Here is a 19,534-nt window from a genome sequence, read left to right on the forward strand (position 1 = left end):
TATATATATATATTTTAACTATGGTGTCTTTTAACAGAAGCACATATTGAGCCACTGGAGTACCATTCTGACACTAAGTTCCCAGAGTTAGCATTCAGACTCCACAGGTTAAAGAGCAGCCATGCCCCCAAGTAACTGCTTTTATATCATGCACTAGTTTGGAATGTGCAGGCCACCAGCACTTCTGACAAACTGGCTACATATCAGTGACTCCCTTATGTTCAAAATGCAACTAGGATGACCCACAGAAGTCAAAAAAGTGAAACATTTATGTTAACAGTTTATTCATAAAGGATACAAATCAGGACCAAATGAATGAAACAATGTGGAATACAGTTAGTTCCGGAACCAGAACTTTTGTTCCTCTTTAAAAGCTTCTGTTAAAAGGGAAAGAAGAGAATAGAGATTGGGGATTGTAGCTCAGTGATGGAGCACTTGCCTTGCAGGCATGAGGCCCTGGGTTCAATCTCAGTACTGTAGGGGAAGAGGAAAGAGGCAGAGAGAAGTTGCTAAAAGATAGGTAATACAAAAAAGTCAAAAGCACAGCAGAATACAGCCCTTTATGGTAAAATAGGCTTGTGATTGTCACCCAAAGACATTACTCATTCGTTCATTCTCTTGCATTCAGCAAACATAGAATGAGCACCTGTTCTGTGCCAAATAGTGTTCTAGGTGCTACAGGGAAGGAAAGGTATGGTACCTATACTCACCCATCATAAGGTACCATTCTTGTAGCAAAAGGCAGGAGAACAGGAGAAAGGTATAACAAATAAATGAATGAACGCTTTACATGACATGGGAGCCTTTGAAAATGAAGACCCCTAGACCCAAGGGAAACTGTCCATATTTTTGCTTAGATTTGATAAAGAATGGACAGCTGTGTAGAAATGTGATTAGACAAAGGGTAGGCCCTTATGGTAATAGACTGAGATAAGAAACAGCAGGCCCTGTCTGTTCCAATTCTTCTTAGCCTCTCTGTGCCTTTCCTTCCTCCCAGATATAAGGTAGGGTCCTTTTAGAATGAAGATCTCATGATCTAGGCCAGAGAATTTCTTTATAGCCAGGAGGAAGTTAGAATAATATTTCTATGTTTTCTGGATATCTTTGGAGGAAAAAGATTCTAGTTTTCATGATCTGCCTTGAGGGAAAAAAAAAGGATTCTAATTTGTATGGCCCTTTTTGAGGGAGACAGGGAAGCTAAAGAAAGAAGGGCTGGAGAAAGTCAGAAGGAGATTGCTTCTGCAGCCCTCCCAATATCCTCCCGTTCAAGGTGGTCAGCATGCCAAAGTGCCCTACTTCTGGGAATCATTTTCTGAGTCTCAAGAGTGCTGCAGAAGCAACTGTGAACAAAACTGGCCACGTCTTAGTTCTCATGGAGCTTGCAGGCAGCATTAGGGGGCAAAAGAGGCAGAGGACAGACTGTAAATGAATAAGAAAAAAAAATATGTCAGATAGTAATAAGTGCTAAAGAGAAACTAGTGTAAAATCCCTGGGTAATGAGGTGCCGACTGTTTTCACACAGGGGAAAACTTTCTGTGGCAGTGATACATTCACAGAGGACTGAAAAGTGTCAGGGAGAACTGTACAAACATGTGAGAGTAGTCAATTCCACATAAAGCCAAGTGTCAACTTAGGTATTGGATAAAGGAACTGCATGATCTGCCTTGAGAACAAAGGGTAAAGTATGATAGGAACAGTAGAAAATGAGATAAGGCTGGGGATCTATCTCAGTTGGTAGCATGCTTGCCTTGCATGCACAAGGCCCCATGGCTTGTGTTCAATCTCCAGTAGCACGGAGAGAAAAAAAAAATGAGATCAGGCAACTTGTAACAAATTTGAGAACAAAAGGTTCTGGAAAGCCACTGTGAATATGTTGGATTTTATTCAAGGGTGATGAGAAACTATAGGAGGATTTTGAGCAGAAGAATGAAACACTTTGACTTATATTTTAAGCATTTTGCTGCTAAGAAGAAATGAGATAAGGCAACAAGAGCAAAGACATTTGAACTGTGGGAATCTTACTGAGCATTCTTGGGATGAGTACCAGGGTGACCTGGACTAGGGTGGTGCCAGGGAGTCAGAATCTGGATGTATTTTGAAGGTGGAACCAACAAGATTTACTACTGGAACGGATTTGGACTGTATGGAAAAAGAGAAGTCAAGGATGACTCTAAGTCTTTTGCAAGGACAACTGGATAGATGTTTTTGACATTAACTCAGCTAGGGAATACCAGGAAGGAATCTGCCTATCTTTTAAGTGTTTCTGGAATATGTGGTGCTATAGTGCAGCTGGATTGCCTTGTGACTACACTATTCCTAATTACTCTGGCTGCTAAATGGTTAATGGTTAACCCATGTAAAGTACTGTGTTTGGGATTAAGTAAAGACTCAATAAATATTGCCTGGTATTTAACTACACTTTAAAACATGGTTTAACATCTAAGTAAATTATTTTGTAAAATATCCAGAACCACCAGAGCAAAAATACAGATAGTCATGAGAAAATAATACAATTTTTTTTTTTCTTGACTTAGTGACTTGCCATTTTTCTAGGTAAAGAAAGTATGTTCCAAAAAAGAAAAAGAATGTTCAAGTATATAAATACACAAGAGAAACTAAATTTAAATGCATGGCTCTCTGATCTTTTCTTTCAGAATAACTGAAATGACAATTAGACATTTAAGAGACAGAGATTAAAATAGAGAATCTCTGGGAAATGTTGCTGGCGGGAGGATACATAACCTTAATAAATCAGAAAATCTTTCAATCTTACTGTTTTTCGCCCCGTGCTGTATAATTTAGTACCATGAAAATAAAGAGAATGTGTGTCTTATAAGAGGGTAACTAGCACAGGATGTGCAGGTCCCACAGTTGCCCATTGATTATTTTAATGAACTTTTAAAATTAAAATTTACATACAACAAAGTACAACTTCAAAAAGTTCCATGAGATTTGATGGATACTTTGTGTAATCACTGTCACAATTAAGATAAACAATATTGCCCAGGCTTGGTGGCAAGTTTGTAATTCCAACAGCTCAGGAGGCTGAGGCAGGAAGATCTCAAGTTCAAAGTCAGACTCAGCAACTTACTAAGGCCCTAAGCAACTTAGTGAGACCCTTCCTCAAAATAAAAAATAAAAGAGGCTGGGGACGTGGCCCCCCTGGGTTCAATTCCTGGTTCCAAGAACTAATAATAATAAACAATATTGCCATCATAGTAAATCTCCCTCCACCTCTTTTATATTGACTTTATATTGACTATTGTAAATGATAACTCAAAAGTCACTCATCTCTATCTAGCCAGGGAAAATCACACCTGTGCACCTGTGGTGATTCTCCTACTGGAGAGGAGGGACTTCTACCCCATAGTGACATTATTTGGTATATTTGGGGAAGGAGGAAGGTATTAGGGAAGTTTTTAAGAGTTTTATCTAATATTATTCTTTCCCCAAGTGCTCTCAGATAAAAAATGTTTCTATTTGTCTTTGGGTGGGACTTTTCTAACTGCATATTAAAGAAAGATAAATAAAATACTCTAAAATGTAGAAGATGGAGAAATGATAAGAACAAGAGAAAAAGGATGAGCATCTACCAGCCTGGGACCCAAATCTTGCCTCTAACATTTGCTAACTGCATGACCTTGGACAGGATTAGTTAACAAGACTGAGCCTCAGTTTCTCCATCTGTAAAGTGAACAGTGGCCTCAGGTACTGACTTCATGTATTAGTGCCTCTGCCTTCCTGATGACCTGTGTGCCTTGAGGGCAGCACCTGTCCCCACCCCACAGACCTGGCCCACTGAAGGGAGCTGATCTAGGTTGTGGAACCCCCACGGTGTGGTTCTGAGGGTCTCCTAATTCTCTTGGCCTCACACCAAATTTGATTCCCTCAGAAAGATTCTTTCTAAAGATTCCATTTGTCTTCTGCCATTCTCTTTTCTCTTCAATACTCCTTTCTTCATTAATAGATAGAATTTTTACAGATATGGAAATGTAACCTAATTTTTTTTCTATTTTTATTCAATTTCTATTTAAGGTCTTTTTTCCGTTTTTTTTTTTTTTTTTTTTTTGTGTGTGTGTGTGTGTGTGTGTGCTACCATTTGATGAGAACACAGAGGCATTCACCCTATCAAGGTCAAAATAATTTTACTAAAAGAGGAGCCACTGAACTACAAAAACTCCCCTTAAATTTTTCTCACAATTAATACTTCTAGTTTAGAAAAAAAAAATAACTAGCATGCCTTAATACCTTAGCTTATCTCTACTAATGTAATAGATCTAACTGGTGGCTGAATCTTGCCTCTCTTGGAATTATAGTGTGTTTCATTTTGTGCCTAAGTCCCTGATACCTTAGGCAAAGCTTTTAAACTATTTGGACATAAGCTCTCTCATTTACTCATCGGGAGATAAATTTCGGCATGAAACTACTTTACACAGAAGAAAAAGCATTGCAAATAAATAAAACCTTGTGTGATTGGAAAAATCTAAGGGTTATAATTTTATTTGATATGTATATATATAACACTAAGAGTCTATCAATCATAATACACAGGTTGTGCATCCCTGGATTTATAGGATAGATTTATCCATGCATAAACTTCTTTGTGATCTTGGATTAGGTAAAGATTTCTTAGATCCAATATCAAAAGCACCATTCATAAAAGAAAAAAAATGATGAAAATGCAAATTTAAGAATTTCTGGTCTTTAAACAGAAGACAAAATATCTTCTCTGTCATGAGAATAAAATATGAGCCATAGACTGGGAGAAAACATTTGCAAATCTCATATTTGATAAAGAGCATGAATCTAGAATGTATGATGAACTCCTAATACTAATTTTTCTTTTTAAAAAAAGCAACCTCTAATAAAGAAATGGGCAAAAAAATTAAACATACACTTCCATAAAAAATCATACAGGTAGCAAACAAGCACAAAAAAATGATACTTTACATGATTAGTGAAATTCAAAGTAAAACCAGAATGAGCTATATGAATTAGAATATCTAAAAGCTTTAAAAACTGACCATACCAGTGTTGTAAAGTACATGTAGCAAGTGAATGGTAAAAATGTAGAACAGAAAATCACTGTAGAAAATAGTTAAGCACTTTCTTGAAATGTTAAACCACTACCTGACCTGGTCATTCTATTTCTAGATATTTACTCAAGAAAAAGAAAAGCATATGTCGATACAAAGAATTTGACACAAAAGTTCAAAGAAACCTTGTTATGGTGGTACCCAAACAATGAGAACAATTCAAATTTCTTTCAACAGGTCAATGGACAAATTATGGTACATACATAAAATAGACTTCTATTCAGCAATAAACAGGAATATCTACTGATACATGCAACTATGAAAATGAATCTCAAAACAGTTATGATGAAAGCAACCAGACCAAATAAAGTACATGAATACTGAAAATTCAAACTAATGCATGTGATTTGAAAAAAGAACACTGTTTGCCGGGGAATGGAGGTGAGAAGGGAAACTGACAAGGAAGATTGTATATTTCTATGGGGGAATATTTCATTCAGCACTTTAATTAGAATTATCTTAAATCCATAGATCACTTGGATGATAACTGGTATCTTTAAAACATCGAGGGCTGGGGGTGTAGCTTAGTGGCAAACTGCTTGCCTAGCACGTGTAAGGTACTGGATTCGAGCCTCAACACCACATAAAAATAAATAAATAAACTGGGCACAGTGGTGTACACCTGTAATCCCAGCAGCTCTGGAAGCTGAGGCAGGAGGATCGGCAGTTCAAAGCCAGCCTCAGCAAAAGCGAGGCACTAAGCAACTCAGTGAGACTTGTCTCTAAATAAAAAACAAAATAGGGCTGGGGATGTGGCTCAGTGGTTGAGTGCCCCTGAGTTCAATTCCTGGTAGAATGAATGAATGAATGAATAAAGGTATTGTATCCATCTACAACTAAAAATATTTTTTAAGACATTGAGTCTTTACCTCCATAAACACAATGTGTCCTCAATTTATTTAGATCTGCTTTGACTTTTCATTTTACTGTGTCATGTAAAATGAGAGGTGAGAATTGAACTTCAATTTAACCATATAGAGGTCACTGGTGTCCTCAACAATAACCATTTCTGTTGCTGGGGTGGAGGGGATGAGACTGTCAAAGCCTCAGTGGAATAACTTAACAGAAAATAGGAGAAGTGTAAATAAATGGAAGAATTTTGCTGAAAAGGGAAAAAATAAGATGATAATTACAGGGACAAGGAAAAGTCAATAAAAGATGTTTAAGCAGTGGTCTACTGGAGGGTTGCTGTGGTTTGGATATAGCTTGTGTCTCCCAAAAGTTCATGTGCTGGAAGCTCACAATTCACAGCCCAGCAATATTGAGTAGTGGTAGAAGCTTTAACAGGTGAGGAACAGAGGAAGGTAATTAGGTCATGGGGTCCCACCCTTGGAAAACATTAATGGTCTGTCAGAGATTAGTTCCCACGAGAGTAGGTTGTTATAAAAAGAATAAAGCCTGGCTCCCTAATCTCTCTTGCTTCCTGTCTTGCCTGTGACCTGTCATGCTTCTCACCATGCTTGAGGCATTCAGAAGGTCTTGATCTGGGGTTGAACAAATGGAGTCACCAAATCTTCTAGCTTCCAAAACCATGAACCTAATGAATCTGTTTTCTTTATAAAGTTTCCAGCTTCTGATATTTTTTTTCTAGGAACACAAAACAGGCTAATATGTGGGTAAAAATAATAATATCCACTCTGGGAAAAATGAATTTTCACTCTTGCTGGGATATTATATACTAATAATAAAATAAGAGAAAGTGGTAGGGAGAAAACAACAATGAATTAATGTGAAATTCTGATTTAGAGGAACATGAATCAACTAAACTGACAATAGAATAGGATATCAAAGTTCAAATATTATTTTAGAATTCAGTAGCTCTTGCATCTAATATTGAACCCAAATTACTAGTTCAGTGAAAAAATAGTTTTAACATCAATTAAAGGACTGGTATTAATACTACATATAAAACGTGCATTTGTGTGTGTGTGTGTGTGTGTGTGTAACTTTTGTCATAGAAGCTTACAGTTTGTACACACTTGGAAGAAAATCAACTGACACATTTCATCAAGGAGGCTCATGAATAAGATGAGAGTGCTTAGGATAACAAACCACAATAACACAGTAATTTAAAATTGAAGAGGAGCTGCCCCCTGGGCTCTACCTAGAGGAAGTTATCAATGGAAACTTGGATAAAAGTAAAAAAGAAAAAGGCTTTTAAAGATTTGCATATGATTCTTATCATGCTGCCTCTGTTATGATCCTTAGAATTAAATATCTAGTCTTACTTATCTCTGAAGGGGCTGACTGATGAAACCATGAACCATGACAGGTTTCACCTTTCCGGTGCCCTGTGTGAGCTACTCTGAGGTTGGAGCATGTGTTGATTGGGCTATGACCCCTTCTCTGTCAATGCTTTTCTTTAGTGCCTTCCCATATTGACTCTGGATTTGGCAACAGTAGCAACTTTAACATAAACTTTAATCCTGTTCTCATATTTTCAGCTTCTCTTGGACCCTTAAAAGGAGAGAGATGCCTGGACTATTCTGCTGAGAAGATGTAGGAGACTTATATCAATCCACATGCCACACACCAGCTGACCTTCCTACAAGCATGAGTAATTCTAGCCAAGACCAGCAGAACCACCCAACCAACTTATAGAGCCATACAAACAATAAAGTTGTTTAAGCCACTTACATTTTGGGTCATTGTGCAGCAACAATTGCTGACGGAGTGGTCAAGCTGGTCAGACCATTGCTTGTTCTGCCTCTGAAATAACCTGGATGGGTTAGGGCCAACGACTGTAAGGAGTGTGGAAAATGGAAATTAAGACTGTGGTAGTAGTTTCTTTACAAATTAGCAAACATGATGATGTTTTTTGAACTGGATCCGAATCCCATAAGCTAAATCTGTTTACCTTAAGTTTATATCTTCAAAATGCATGAGATAATATAGCTCATCTCTCCATAGAATAATATGTCCCTACCCCCATCATATTCATTTTGTATTCCTCTGGTGATGGCTAATGGAATGCACTCACACCTACTGCTTAAGGTCAAACCACAGAATGTTCTAATAGACTTGGATAAACAACTGAAGTCAGTATTTGCTGGCCTTCTGCTAGATGCCCTAATTAACAAATCTGAACGAGGGTTTCTTCCCAGCCAATGAATTGTCTTCAAAAACAGCTTTCTCTTTGTATGGAAATTCTCCATTAAAGACAAACAAACAAAAACACTTTTTTTTAAGTCCCCAGTGCTTCCTTTGCAATATTCAGAGCTGCCCTGATTAAATGTACTCAAATGGCAACTGTTTCCAAAATGATGACTTCTACCTTGATCCTTAAAAAAAAAAAAAAAAAAGGGGGCAATCCCAAGGCACTTTGTCAAATTATGTTAACATGTAGTAAAAACTTTAAGGGCTAGGGGTGTAGCTCAGTGGCACAGTGCTTGCTGATTATGCACAAGGTCCCATGTTTGATCCTCAGCATTACAAAAAAAATTCTAAAGACATTCCTACCTTTCCTTAAAAATTCATAATTTTCAACGTCAAACCAAGCATATGAATTATACCACATTCATATATTCTGAGAACTTCTTGCAAATCTTGCTACTTAAAGTGTGGTCCATGGACCAGTAGCATCACTACTGAAGAGTATGCATTGAAGCAAAATCCACAAGAGGTTATTTTTCACTCTTATTATTACATTATAATTATTTTCACTTTGTATTTCACTTCATCTAAAAGATGAAGTCTTTATATTTAGCTGTAATGAGGAGACCATAGTGGCAGGGTTCCCTGTTATTTTCAGCAGCTGGCAGCCAGTCATAACAGGGGCAGGGAGGCGGGGAGGGGGTGCTTTGAGAAGTATTGATCTTTCCCATGTACATACACACAGAAGCTGAATGAGACATTTCTAGACATTGACTTACATTTGCTGTTATGAACCATGACCCTTTATTTCTTTGTGCTGTTCCAACTGCCCTCTTTCATAATCGTGCTAGGTATCAGTCATAGCTCTAATAACATTTTACCCCACATTTACATGCCCCCCCGCCAAGACCAGACAGCATATATTTTGTGAACAGGAACTGATTCTTCAACTTTTTAAAGACTATGCTTGGTAAAGTGTAGGTGTACCCTCCTCTTAATACATGAAAAGAATAACTTGGGTCACTGATTAAGTAACCAATTCACTAAACTTCAAATACATGCAAAAATCTTATCTACTTTGTTTTCACAGCCAAGTCAATTTGTTTCTCTTATAGTCCACTTCTGTAAATTAGACTTTATTTAGTTCATATGATAGAAAATATTCATACAAAATGATTCCTGAAGTGGACCTTTCTTTCTACTAACACTTAGTTCTATCTTTGAATTCCTAGTGATGCCTATAGTTTCTGGTACATAAAACACACTAAAATATTTGACTGAATGAGTGACTTTTAAATTACCATGAGGCTATAAGCATGTTACAAGTAATGGGGGGAAAAAAAACTCCAATGCAAAACATTTTAATAGGTTGTCAAATATACACAGTTATTAGGATTATCTAAATATCACTTATAAAAATTGGTATATCACATTAGATGATTCTATAAAACAAAAACACAAATCACACATTGACAATAACCCCTGCAGTCCAAGAATAACCCCCATCAATAGTACAAATTACAAACACACTAAAAAAAAAGAAAAAAAAAAAAACTAAAGACATTACTTAAGACATTTAAACCAAAGTTACTGTGACTAAGTACATTCATTCATCAAGTACAAGAAATTTAGCATTGCTGCTTATAGTCACTAATAACACAATTTTAGGTGCAATTTCACATGCTTTCATAAATCTTCCAGTACAGTTCCCATAGTAAAGTGTCTGTGTGCACTCCATTTTCATTTATATGCAGGTGTATCATACATCATACTTAAGATTATTTCACTTTATAATTACACTGTTTATATTTTAGGTGAACACCAGGCCAAAATTTAACCCCAATGATGACATTAAAAACAAAACAATTCTTGAAAGTACATGCCAATTTGTTTAATTGCATGAGTACCTTTTCCTCTTACTAGAATCCATCAAATTAAGCAATAAGAATTTAAAACATTAACAAAAAATGATGATGACTCTACTTTTCCTGAAATACTAACAATTTTCTGAACTATTTAAAATTTCAATAAAATCACTGAGTCAAAACGTTAATTTCATATTTTAATTTTTTTTTTTTTTTTGGTAGTACTGGGGATTGAACTCAGGAGTGCTCTACCACTGAGCTACATATCCCCAGACTTTTTATTTTCTTTTAATTTTTTGAGATAGGGTCTCCCTATATTGCCTGGGGGTGGCCTTAAATTCATAATCCACAGCCTCCAAAGTCTCTGGGACTATAGCATGAGCCACTACAACCCCCTACTGCCAAATTTTAAATACCAGTGATTTAAGATTGATGCCTAAAATTACTTGTACTAAACTGTAAAATACAATTTTAAAATGTGCAGTTAATGTGCTTATGAATATGTAATGGAATGTTTTTCTCACAGTAATGTTATGTTAAACACTACTCTAAATGGACAGTCTAAGTAAACGTACCTTTACCACCAAGAATATTGAAAAATTAAGGCTTTTTTACACTATCAATAGCTACTACCCAAACTCAAGAGTCAAATGAAGTTTACAAAGCTGCAAAATACCTAAACTTTGTAATGGTTAGTTGCCTCACCTTAATTCAGTACTTATTAATCGTTACACAAACTCAAATGCTAGTTATCTTTAAATGCATTTTTCTCTATATCTCTATTTAAACTGAGTTCCTAACCCACTTGGCCTAGACAGGATGCTTAAAATAGTTAGGGCCTTGTCTGATTAGTTCACACTGTATACTAGGAGTAGGGATTACAAATGCTTGGCACGCATTATTCATCCGATACATCCGATGTTTTTGAATAATCTAAGAAGCCTGGCCTCCAAAGGAAACTGTATTTGTTTCCCAAAATATTAATGAGTAATTACTACATCTTCAGATAATCAAACTGACAATTTTTTAAGAAGAAATTGATGCCTCCTGGGCTATTAAAGACATTATAAGATACAATAGAAAGGAAAACTGAAGCTACAAATATACCAAATCAAGGTTAAAGGCACTGGATACGGAATAAAATTACAAAGCACTGTAAACAATTTTTAAAGCAAATCAAGTTTAAATGTCAGCTCTAAGATAAAATGGTACTAAAAAGATGACAATGCTTTAAAATAGTGGACATGATTTCTGTAATTTCATGTTAAATTATTTCATTGTTCTAGTTTGTTTATCCTATAATATTCCAATATCCTTAAAAAATAAAATTAAAAATGTGTTTCCAGGTTCCTGAAGCAAGAAAACTACAACTCAAAGAACTATGGAAATTAATTCCTTTTCAAATATTATAATTTGGTAGAGACTTTACAGACATGATAAGAATATCTTGGAAATCATAAATACTAAATTATACTTAATCCAAAATTCTTTAAAAGTTCTAATTCAGTAGAACAGTCTTGAGGCCCACAGTAGCAAATTGTAGTGTAAAGAGGCATAATAAGTACAATCTTTCCAGACACATAAAACAAAGAATCATGAATACCAATTTGAAATACCACAAGCTCCATGTTAGAGCCATTTAATATACACATTTTCATAATTATTTCTTGAAAAACTATTTAGATAAAATATGTATCATTTATCGTGGATTTTAATTTATTTCAATCTATGCAACTTCCATCCATATTAAAATATCAATTAATGTAAATACATTATTATAAAACTATTTTACAATTTAAATTTCATTTGAGAAATGTATTCACATCCACAATTTCTTAAAAGTCTTTTATATGAGTGCATTTCATAAGAAATACACTAACATTATTATTTATGTTTCCTAGGGGAGAAAAAATTAATAATCCTATTAATCCAAACCATATCATTAATTTGCTTATTTCTTAAACATTTACATGTTCAAACATGTTTGCTGAATAGTGATCATTCATCCCCACAGTGGCATACTTCCGCATAATCTTAAAACAGGACTAGATAATAGTCACATGTAGATTACAGAAACAGATACTTATTCTGTTACATACAAGCTTACTTATAAAGTAATAACATAAAATGATCATTGGGTAACAGTGATAAAAAAATGTAAACAAAAAGAATTAAATGTTAATCCCTTCCCTGAAAAACAAAGATAAAAGCACTTCTTGTTTTATTAAAACAAAACATGATCTATTTTATCAGAAAGGCAAGACATTGACTTTACAAAACTCTATTTCCAAATACAGATAAAGAAAATCTAGAACAGCTGATTCAGACTTTATTGAACTAAAATGTGCAAATAATCTGATAATACTTAAATTTATTAAATTTAATGTACATAGGCTGACACAATCCCATACAAAAATCCTCTGAAGATTCAACATAGTGTTCATTTATATGAGCTTAACACTATCTAACTAACAACAACAACAACAAAAGTCCATATTGAAGAAAAAAACGAGTAAAACTAAAAAAGTTTCTTATTAATTAAGACTTGAATTTCATTCCCACAAAAACGTATGGCCAATACCCACTTGGAAATACAGAAAAACATTACATCCCAAGGAAAAATATTTTACACTAATTCTAAATAAAAATAACAAAATGCATATAAAGTTATGCCAGTTTAAAAGATTTGCTAAGTATAGTATTCATAGAAATTTATCTGGTGACTTTGTTTGGACTCAGATATTTGCAAAGTACCCTCAGTGAGAGTTGGGAAGCTAAGAAACAAAATTTCCTCCATACCACATAAAAATGGCACTTGGATTTAAAAGTTTAAATTGTGATTCTGAGGTAAAAAGAGGAGGAAAAGATCTTAAATCATAACTTCAAAATGTGTTCCAGGAATATGGTAAAACTGCTCAACTACTTAGATATATTACTAGTGAATCAAAGTGCTTTGAAAGCATTAACATCAAATTATTTTCAAATTTAATTTTAAAGTCTTACAAGTTTTCAATGAAAATTACCTAGTTATTTTTTAAAAGGTGGTGTGTGTAAAACAAAGGTAATATTTACAAATCTGTTTTTGCCTCTGCCCCCAATTAGTTTCTCTTTTGATATGATCTAAAGCTGTTACGAATAATAGTGAAACAGAAGCACAGATTTAGATATGTGCCAAACCCTATACAATGTACTAATTTACACACAGTATTTTTAAAAACACTTACATGATCAGATGCTGTTTTTCACTGCGTAACCAAATTCTGAGAAACACTATATTTAGCAACAAACGTTTATACCACTGCTTAACTAAGTGGGACCACAAATACATGAATTTTAAAAGCAAAACACTCTAAAATATTGTTTAGAGGAAAAATAAAATTTCAATCATTCACCTTTTTGAAGCCTCTGTTTGAGAAAAAGTATTATATGTATACCTACATATATCATGTAATGTCTTCTCACATTGTAGTAAATATAGATTCCATTTTTGCCACAAAAGAATTTGCAATAAAAGAATTTTAAAGAAAAAATTTTGTTTCTTGCAAATAATTTCTCTCTTCTGACCCTGGTAAAAATCATCAGTGCCTTTAATTTCAAGATATTTGTTGTTGTTGTTGTTGTCGTCCATTTCTGTTGTGTATTTCACAAAGTATAATATTTTGTATTACATAGATAAATGGAAATTAAATGGAAAACCTGCTTTTGGAATGCAACAATTCTAAATCATTTCACTAAGAAGCACCTTTTGATATGCTGGTCTGAACTTTTAATATAAAACCTAAATGGTACTTATTTCTGAAGTAGAATTTTCTCCAGTTTTAATAACTTCATACATAGCAATACTAAGGATATCAACCTGTGCTTTCTAGATTTTGAAGGTGTTCTAATTATGTCATAGGTTAGATATGGCTCATTTTCAAGGTTGGGTGGACAGATTTCATGATACATTGGCTACAGAAAGCTAAATAAACTCTTACTGAATAATGGTTTACATTTTGCTTGAGCCAAATAGATGTTCCGGCCATGTACCACCACATTCCCTGCTTAACATTCCTGTTTCTTTATTCTTCATAGTTTTCTAATGAACAAATTAGTATTCCTGAGTAAGATTATAAAAAAGTTAACCTTTCTACCAAAAGTATAAAGACAAATAAAATGTTGACTCACAATACAAAGTTTTTACACAGCATTACAGGTGCAGAGATAATGACTGCTGCTCTTTATGATGATTTGTCCACCACTTAAAAAGACTGCAGCAAAAGATTCAATTGTCTAAAATACTTCGAAGTACAGTAATTAAATGCTTTAGACCATAAACATATCCCTCATCTATTGTGTTGCTAGGAAACACATGAGCAAAATCTATCATTCGCACTTCTACTTCCGCAATCTCTTGGCAACCAGTGGGAAGATGGTAAAAAACTTTTTCCAGTTGGGAAAGTACATTTCCATTTAAATGTTCCTGTGACATGCTTTTCCACCCATTGTCTTGCTCCATATTTTCAACTTTCAATGAAGTCTGACTGTGATGTTTTTTTGAATATATTTTTCTGTGACGAGCATACATCTTGGATAAGCTTTTGCCTACTGAAGCCTCTATTTTTCCATTTGCTGTGGAACTTAACACATGAAAGTTATTGTTGTACTCCAGTAACTCTGTGTCTGACAATTGTCCTTTGGACAAAAACTTTCCTGCCAAAGTTCTGTCACTTGATTTTGTAGTGGTTGGCTGAGATGAACCTTCATAAACAAATAGTAATGAACTTGCATAAAAGCTAAGCTGTTTCTGGCTTTCAAACCACTGCAGAATTTTCTCAATCTTCTGAATACTGGCAGCAATAGCATCTTTTCTTAGACAGAACCCATTATGAAAAAACTTGGAGACTCCTATAAAACAATACATTAGGATTAGAATCAATGTATAAAATAGTTATCATTTGGAAAGTGGATTCATAGTAGATAAAATTCTTCAGTATTTTCCCCACCATCCTTACAGTTACTTCGCTAAACTTGGAATTCTAGGAATTCCAGTTAGACATTGAAACCTTAGATCTCAATTTTTGGTGATGAACTCATATAAGAAAACATTTAAATGACACAAATGTAAAGTGAAATACTCCACTCAAACAAAAGAAAAAAGAAAAATAAATTTATGACAGGTAGACTGGAAGTTTAGTTCTCTGTTTTCTCTGAAGAAATGCCATTCCAAAATTTGCTACTGTGAGGAATTTTATGGAAAAAAATACCTGTTTGTCAGAATCACATTTAAGAGTTAATCTAAATCCTAGAGTCAAATTATAACCATTTTTAATGATGTCAATGGCTTGTTACCAAATACCAAATCATAATTCTACTAATTTTTATTTTTCCTCAATACTGATTAGTCTTTTCACAAGAGTTAAAACTTGCTTTTGGGACTAGCACTTCTCCAGGATGACTGTTAAGTAAAACAGAAACTTTTAAATGTTTTAAATAACCCGTGTCATTAGGCATCTCTTAAAACTATGTCTTAAAATTTTGTCATACTTAGGAATTTATGGGTATGTACAATTTTATTTCTGCTTTTAAATAACTTGTTCCTTTACCTTGGAACAATAACTGTTAAGAAATATATTCAGATAGGACCAAACTGTATCCCAGAAAAATATTCTTTAAAAAGTCAATCTGAATATTATCTGGCTATTGGTTAAGTATACCAAAGGAAGCATTAACTGTCAGGCTCACACTGTGGATGTTTATTTTCTATACATAACATAAAAATTTTCCACAAACTCGTGCTACACATAAACTGGTCCTTATCTTAGTAGAGCTAAGAATGAACGTTTCAGAGATATAGGATATCCTTGTTTTTGTGATATTTTGACCGCAAATATTTTAGAAGTATATATTGACACTATTTAAAAGTTTTATAGCTCAACTACACACTGGAAGTTTCAAAAAAGCATTATACACAGCATGTATCTTAAAAGTCTCTTACGTAACAAGCAATTTTGATATACTATGTCTCATAGTCTTTACTTAAAAAATGATTTTAAAGATAACCTTTAGTTTCAGTGTGAGCTAGATAGCTGATTCACAAATGTTCAATATTTTTTTAAAAAGCATAGGGCTAGTTTAAATCTATAGTGTCCCCTGCCTATGTGTGAAGGTTTGGTCTTACTGGGAGGTGGAAAAACCTTGAGGCGGGTCTAGTGGGAGGAAATTAGGTCACTGAGACTGTGCCCTTGAAGGGCATATTGAGATCCTGGCCCCTTGTCCCCCTCTTCATGCTTCCTGGATGCCAGAAGGAGAACAGTTTTCTTCCACAGCATGCTCCTGCCAAGATGTACTGTGCCACCCTAAGTCCAAAGCAATAAGGTCAAATGATCATACACTGAAACTGTGAGCCAAAATACCCATTTTCTCCTTTTAAAAAGTTGACTGTCTCAGGGATTTTTGTCACAGTAATGAAAAATTAACACACTTATTAGTAAGATATGAATGAAAATGTTAAAAAAGTGCCATCTGTGGTCCCATGATTTGGATGCATTATGAACCAGGAGTTCTGATTAATCCAATTCTGTGAATCTGTTTCATTTTAAAAAATTATTATGAATTTGATTATTATTTTGAAGGAAAACTAAAACTGAAATGACTTCAGAATTAGTGTTAATGATACCATAAAAAAAAAACATTATTTCTTTTTTAAATACTTACCATCCTTTATAGTTTCTTTTGTTAAGCTTCTTCCATAGTGCTGATTTTGTGTCTCATAGCTATCAGAATGAACATGATAAACCTATCAAAAAGAGGAAAGAAAAACGGTGAACACTAAAAAAAGAATACTCTTTGACCACATGAGGTTAACCCAGCAATATGAGTTAAAGGTGAGTTAAAAATGAAATCAACCTATATCATTCATTCTAATAGTTTGAAAAGAAAAAAATCATGTACTCATATCAACAGATGCTGAAAAGGTATTTAACAAATTTAATATCCACTGTAGATAACCTTATCTATCTCAATCTACCAAAAGTTAGCATCAGGTTTAAAGGAAAAATAGGAAGTATTTCTTTTAAAATATAAAAAGCTTCCACAAAAAGTATTCTATCACAATGTCTTTTGTCACTATTATTATCTAATATTGTTCTGGAGTTAGTAGCAGATGCAAATAGATAAGACCAAAAAGTAGAGGTATAATCATATAAAAAGGACAATATAGAATTATTACTCTTCATAGGTAATTGCTGTAAACTAGAAATTGACTGAAAATGAATATAAACAATAAAAATCTGAAATGGTGATTAAGTACAAATTAGTAAACAGAAAACAATCTTTTATAATCATAAAACCAGTCAGAAAATGGAAAAAAGATCCCATTTACAAATGAAACCAAAAGATTAAGACATATAAACTGAGTAAGTATAAAATCTATATGAAGACATCTTTAGAACATTCCTAAAACAAACACCCATGAATGTTCTCCAAGAAGACAATTCCACTTCATAAAAGATATAAATTCTATTCAGATAATTTACAACTAACCACGTTAAGTTAATTCTAAAGTTCACATAGAATAGGTGTGGCATACCCCCATAGTCCCAACCAAGAGACTGAAGCAGGAGAATAGCTTGAGCTTAGGAATTTTAGGTGCTAGTTTGGACAATATAATGAGGCCCCAACTCAAAAAAAGGATTGCCCTTTCTTCCAAAAAACATTTCACTTAGAAAAAAACAGAAGAGCCAGGAAAAAACAAAACAGGACTAACCTTCCCTCCTACCAGATATTAAAAATATTTTAGAATCAAACACATAAGAGAATTTAGTTATGTGATAATAGGATTTTAAACCAGTGAGAAAGGATGGATTATTTATCAAACAATGATACCTTATGCTGTACACCAAAGTAAATTCCAAATATATCAAAGACCAAAATGCACAAAATGAAATGATAAAAGTCCTCTTAACATGGAAGAAAGAATCCTTGAATAACATAATTAGAGAAGGCTTTTGCAACCAAAACTAAGAATTTTTATCCCATACAGTATGATTGTTTAGTGTTTTCCCATGCAGAAATCAAAATACAAATGAAAAACTAGCTGAGATTTATTATATGATGAATATAAGAAATGTTTACACTTAAGGAAAAACAAAGGATTTGAAGAGTTCACAGAAATCAAACAGCTCTCAAACTTACCAGGAATACAGCCCTTCCCTCTAAATGTGGCAACTGAAAAAGTCTCTTCTGGACATTGCCAAATGTCTCCCAGAGCAGCAAAATTGTCCCGGTTGAAAGACATGCTCCATGTCAAATTGCCAATATCAGTCAAAATTATAAATGTACATGAGCCCAGCAATTTCCCTCTAAGGATTTATCCCAAGGATATGCTAGCACATTGATAAAATGAGGTAGGTCTATGGTCATTCACTGTAACATTACTTACAGCAGCAAAAGACTAGAACTAGAAATCCATCAAAGGGAACTGATTAAATTATGGTATAACAATACTGTGCCACAATAGAAAGATCTCTGGTATATGTTAAGTGGGGGGAAAAGAGCAAAACACAAAATAGTATTCAAAGTAAGTTTTGTGATAATAGAACACACAGATGCCATATTTGTATAAGTTTAAAGTATCTCCACAAGGATACACTGCAGATAAAAAAAAAAACTATAATAAGATATCCTGTGTGGAGGTGAACTACTCACTACATGTTTCTATAGTTTTTGGAATCTAAACCATAAAAGTATGCATCTTCTCAAAAATTATTTTTAAGACGCATTAAGAATATATTTAGGGGGCTGGGGATGTGGCTCAAGCGGTAACGCGCTTGCCTGGCATGCGTGCGGCCCGGGTTCGATCCTCAGCACCACATACAAACAAAGATGTGTGTCCGCCGAAAACTAAACAATAAATATTAAAAATTCATTCTCTCTCTCTCTCTCTCTCTCTCTCTCTCTCTTTCTCTCTCTTTAAAAAAAAAAAAAATAATATATTTAGGGGCTGGATTGTGGCTCAGTTGTAGAACGCTCACCTAGCGTGTGGCGAGGCCCTGGGTTCGATCCTCGGCACCACATAAAAACTAAATGAAAACAAAGTTATTGTGTACAACTAAAAGAAATAAATATTTTAAACAAACAAACAAAAAATAATATATTTAGAAATTGATACATTTTAACTTCCAGTCTGATATGGCTAATTACCATTTAAAATGTTTCACCACATAGAAAAAGTTCAGACCACATTCTTTCTCACATATAGGCCTATTTAAGGCAGTAAGTGCTAGAGCTGGAACCCAGGTCCTCAAGTGTGCCAGGCAAGAGCTAGAACACTGAGCTACACCCCCAGCCAAAGAAAGACAATTTCTTTTGAACAAAATGGTACTATAAATGGAAAAAAAAACCACCAAAGATTACATTCAATTACAGGACAAATTATTTTTTAAAAGAACTGTTTAACACAACTAAAACTTTTTTTTAAAAAATCATTTTTTATATATA

At 34.2% G+C, this 19,534-nt stretch overlaps 1 protein-coding gene across 4 annotated transcripts in view; it reads right to left on the reverse strand.

Moving 5' to 3' along the window:
- Window positions 1–9,534: 9,534 nt before the first annotated feature.
- Ipmk (inositol polyphosphate multikinase) overlaps window positions 9,535–19,534 on the reverse strand; it is a 54,776-nt gene continuing 44,776 nt past the window's right edge. For all 4 annotated transcript variants that reach the window (XM_015504676.2, XM_015504675.2, XM_048813920.1 and 1 more), the window contains exons 5-6: window positions 16,751–16,832; window positions 9,535–14,941 (exon numbers count right to left, since the gene is read on the reverse strand). In XM_015504676.2, coding sequence (XP_015360162.1) covers window positions 14,319–14,941; window positions 16,751–16,832 — 705 coding nt within the window. In that variant the 3' untranslated portion in view covers window positions 9,535–14,318. The remainder of the gene's footprint in view (window positions 14,942–16,750; window positions 16,833–19,534) is intronic.

The sequence above is a fragment of the Marmota marmota genome, unplaced genomic scaffold (genome assembly GCF_001458135.2).
Source record: "Marmota marmota marmota unplaced genomic scaffold, marMar, whole genome shotgun sequence".
In the NCBI taxonomy this organism is placed as follows: domain Eukaryota; kingdom Metazoa; phylum Chordata; class Mammalia; order Rodentia; family Sciuridae; genus Marmota; species Marmota marmota.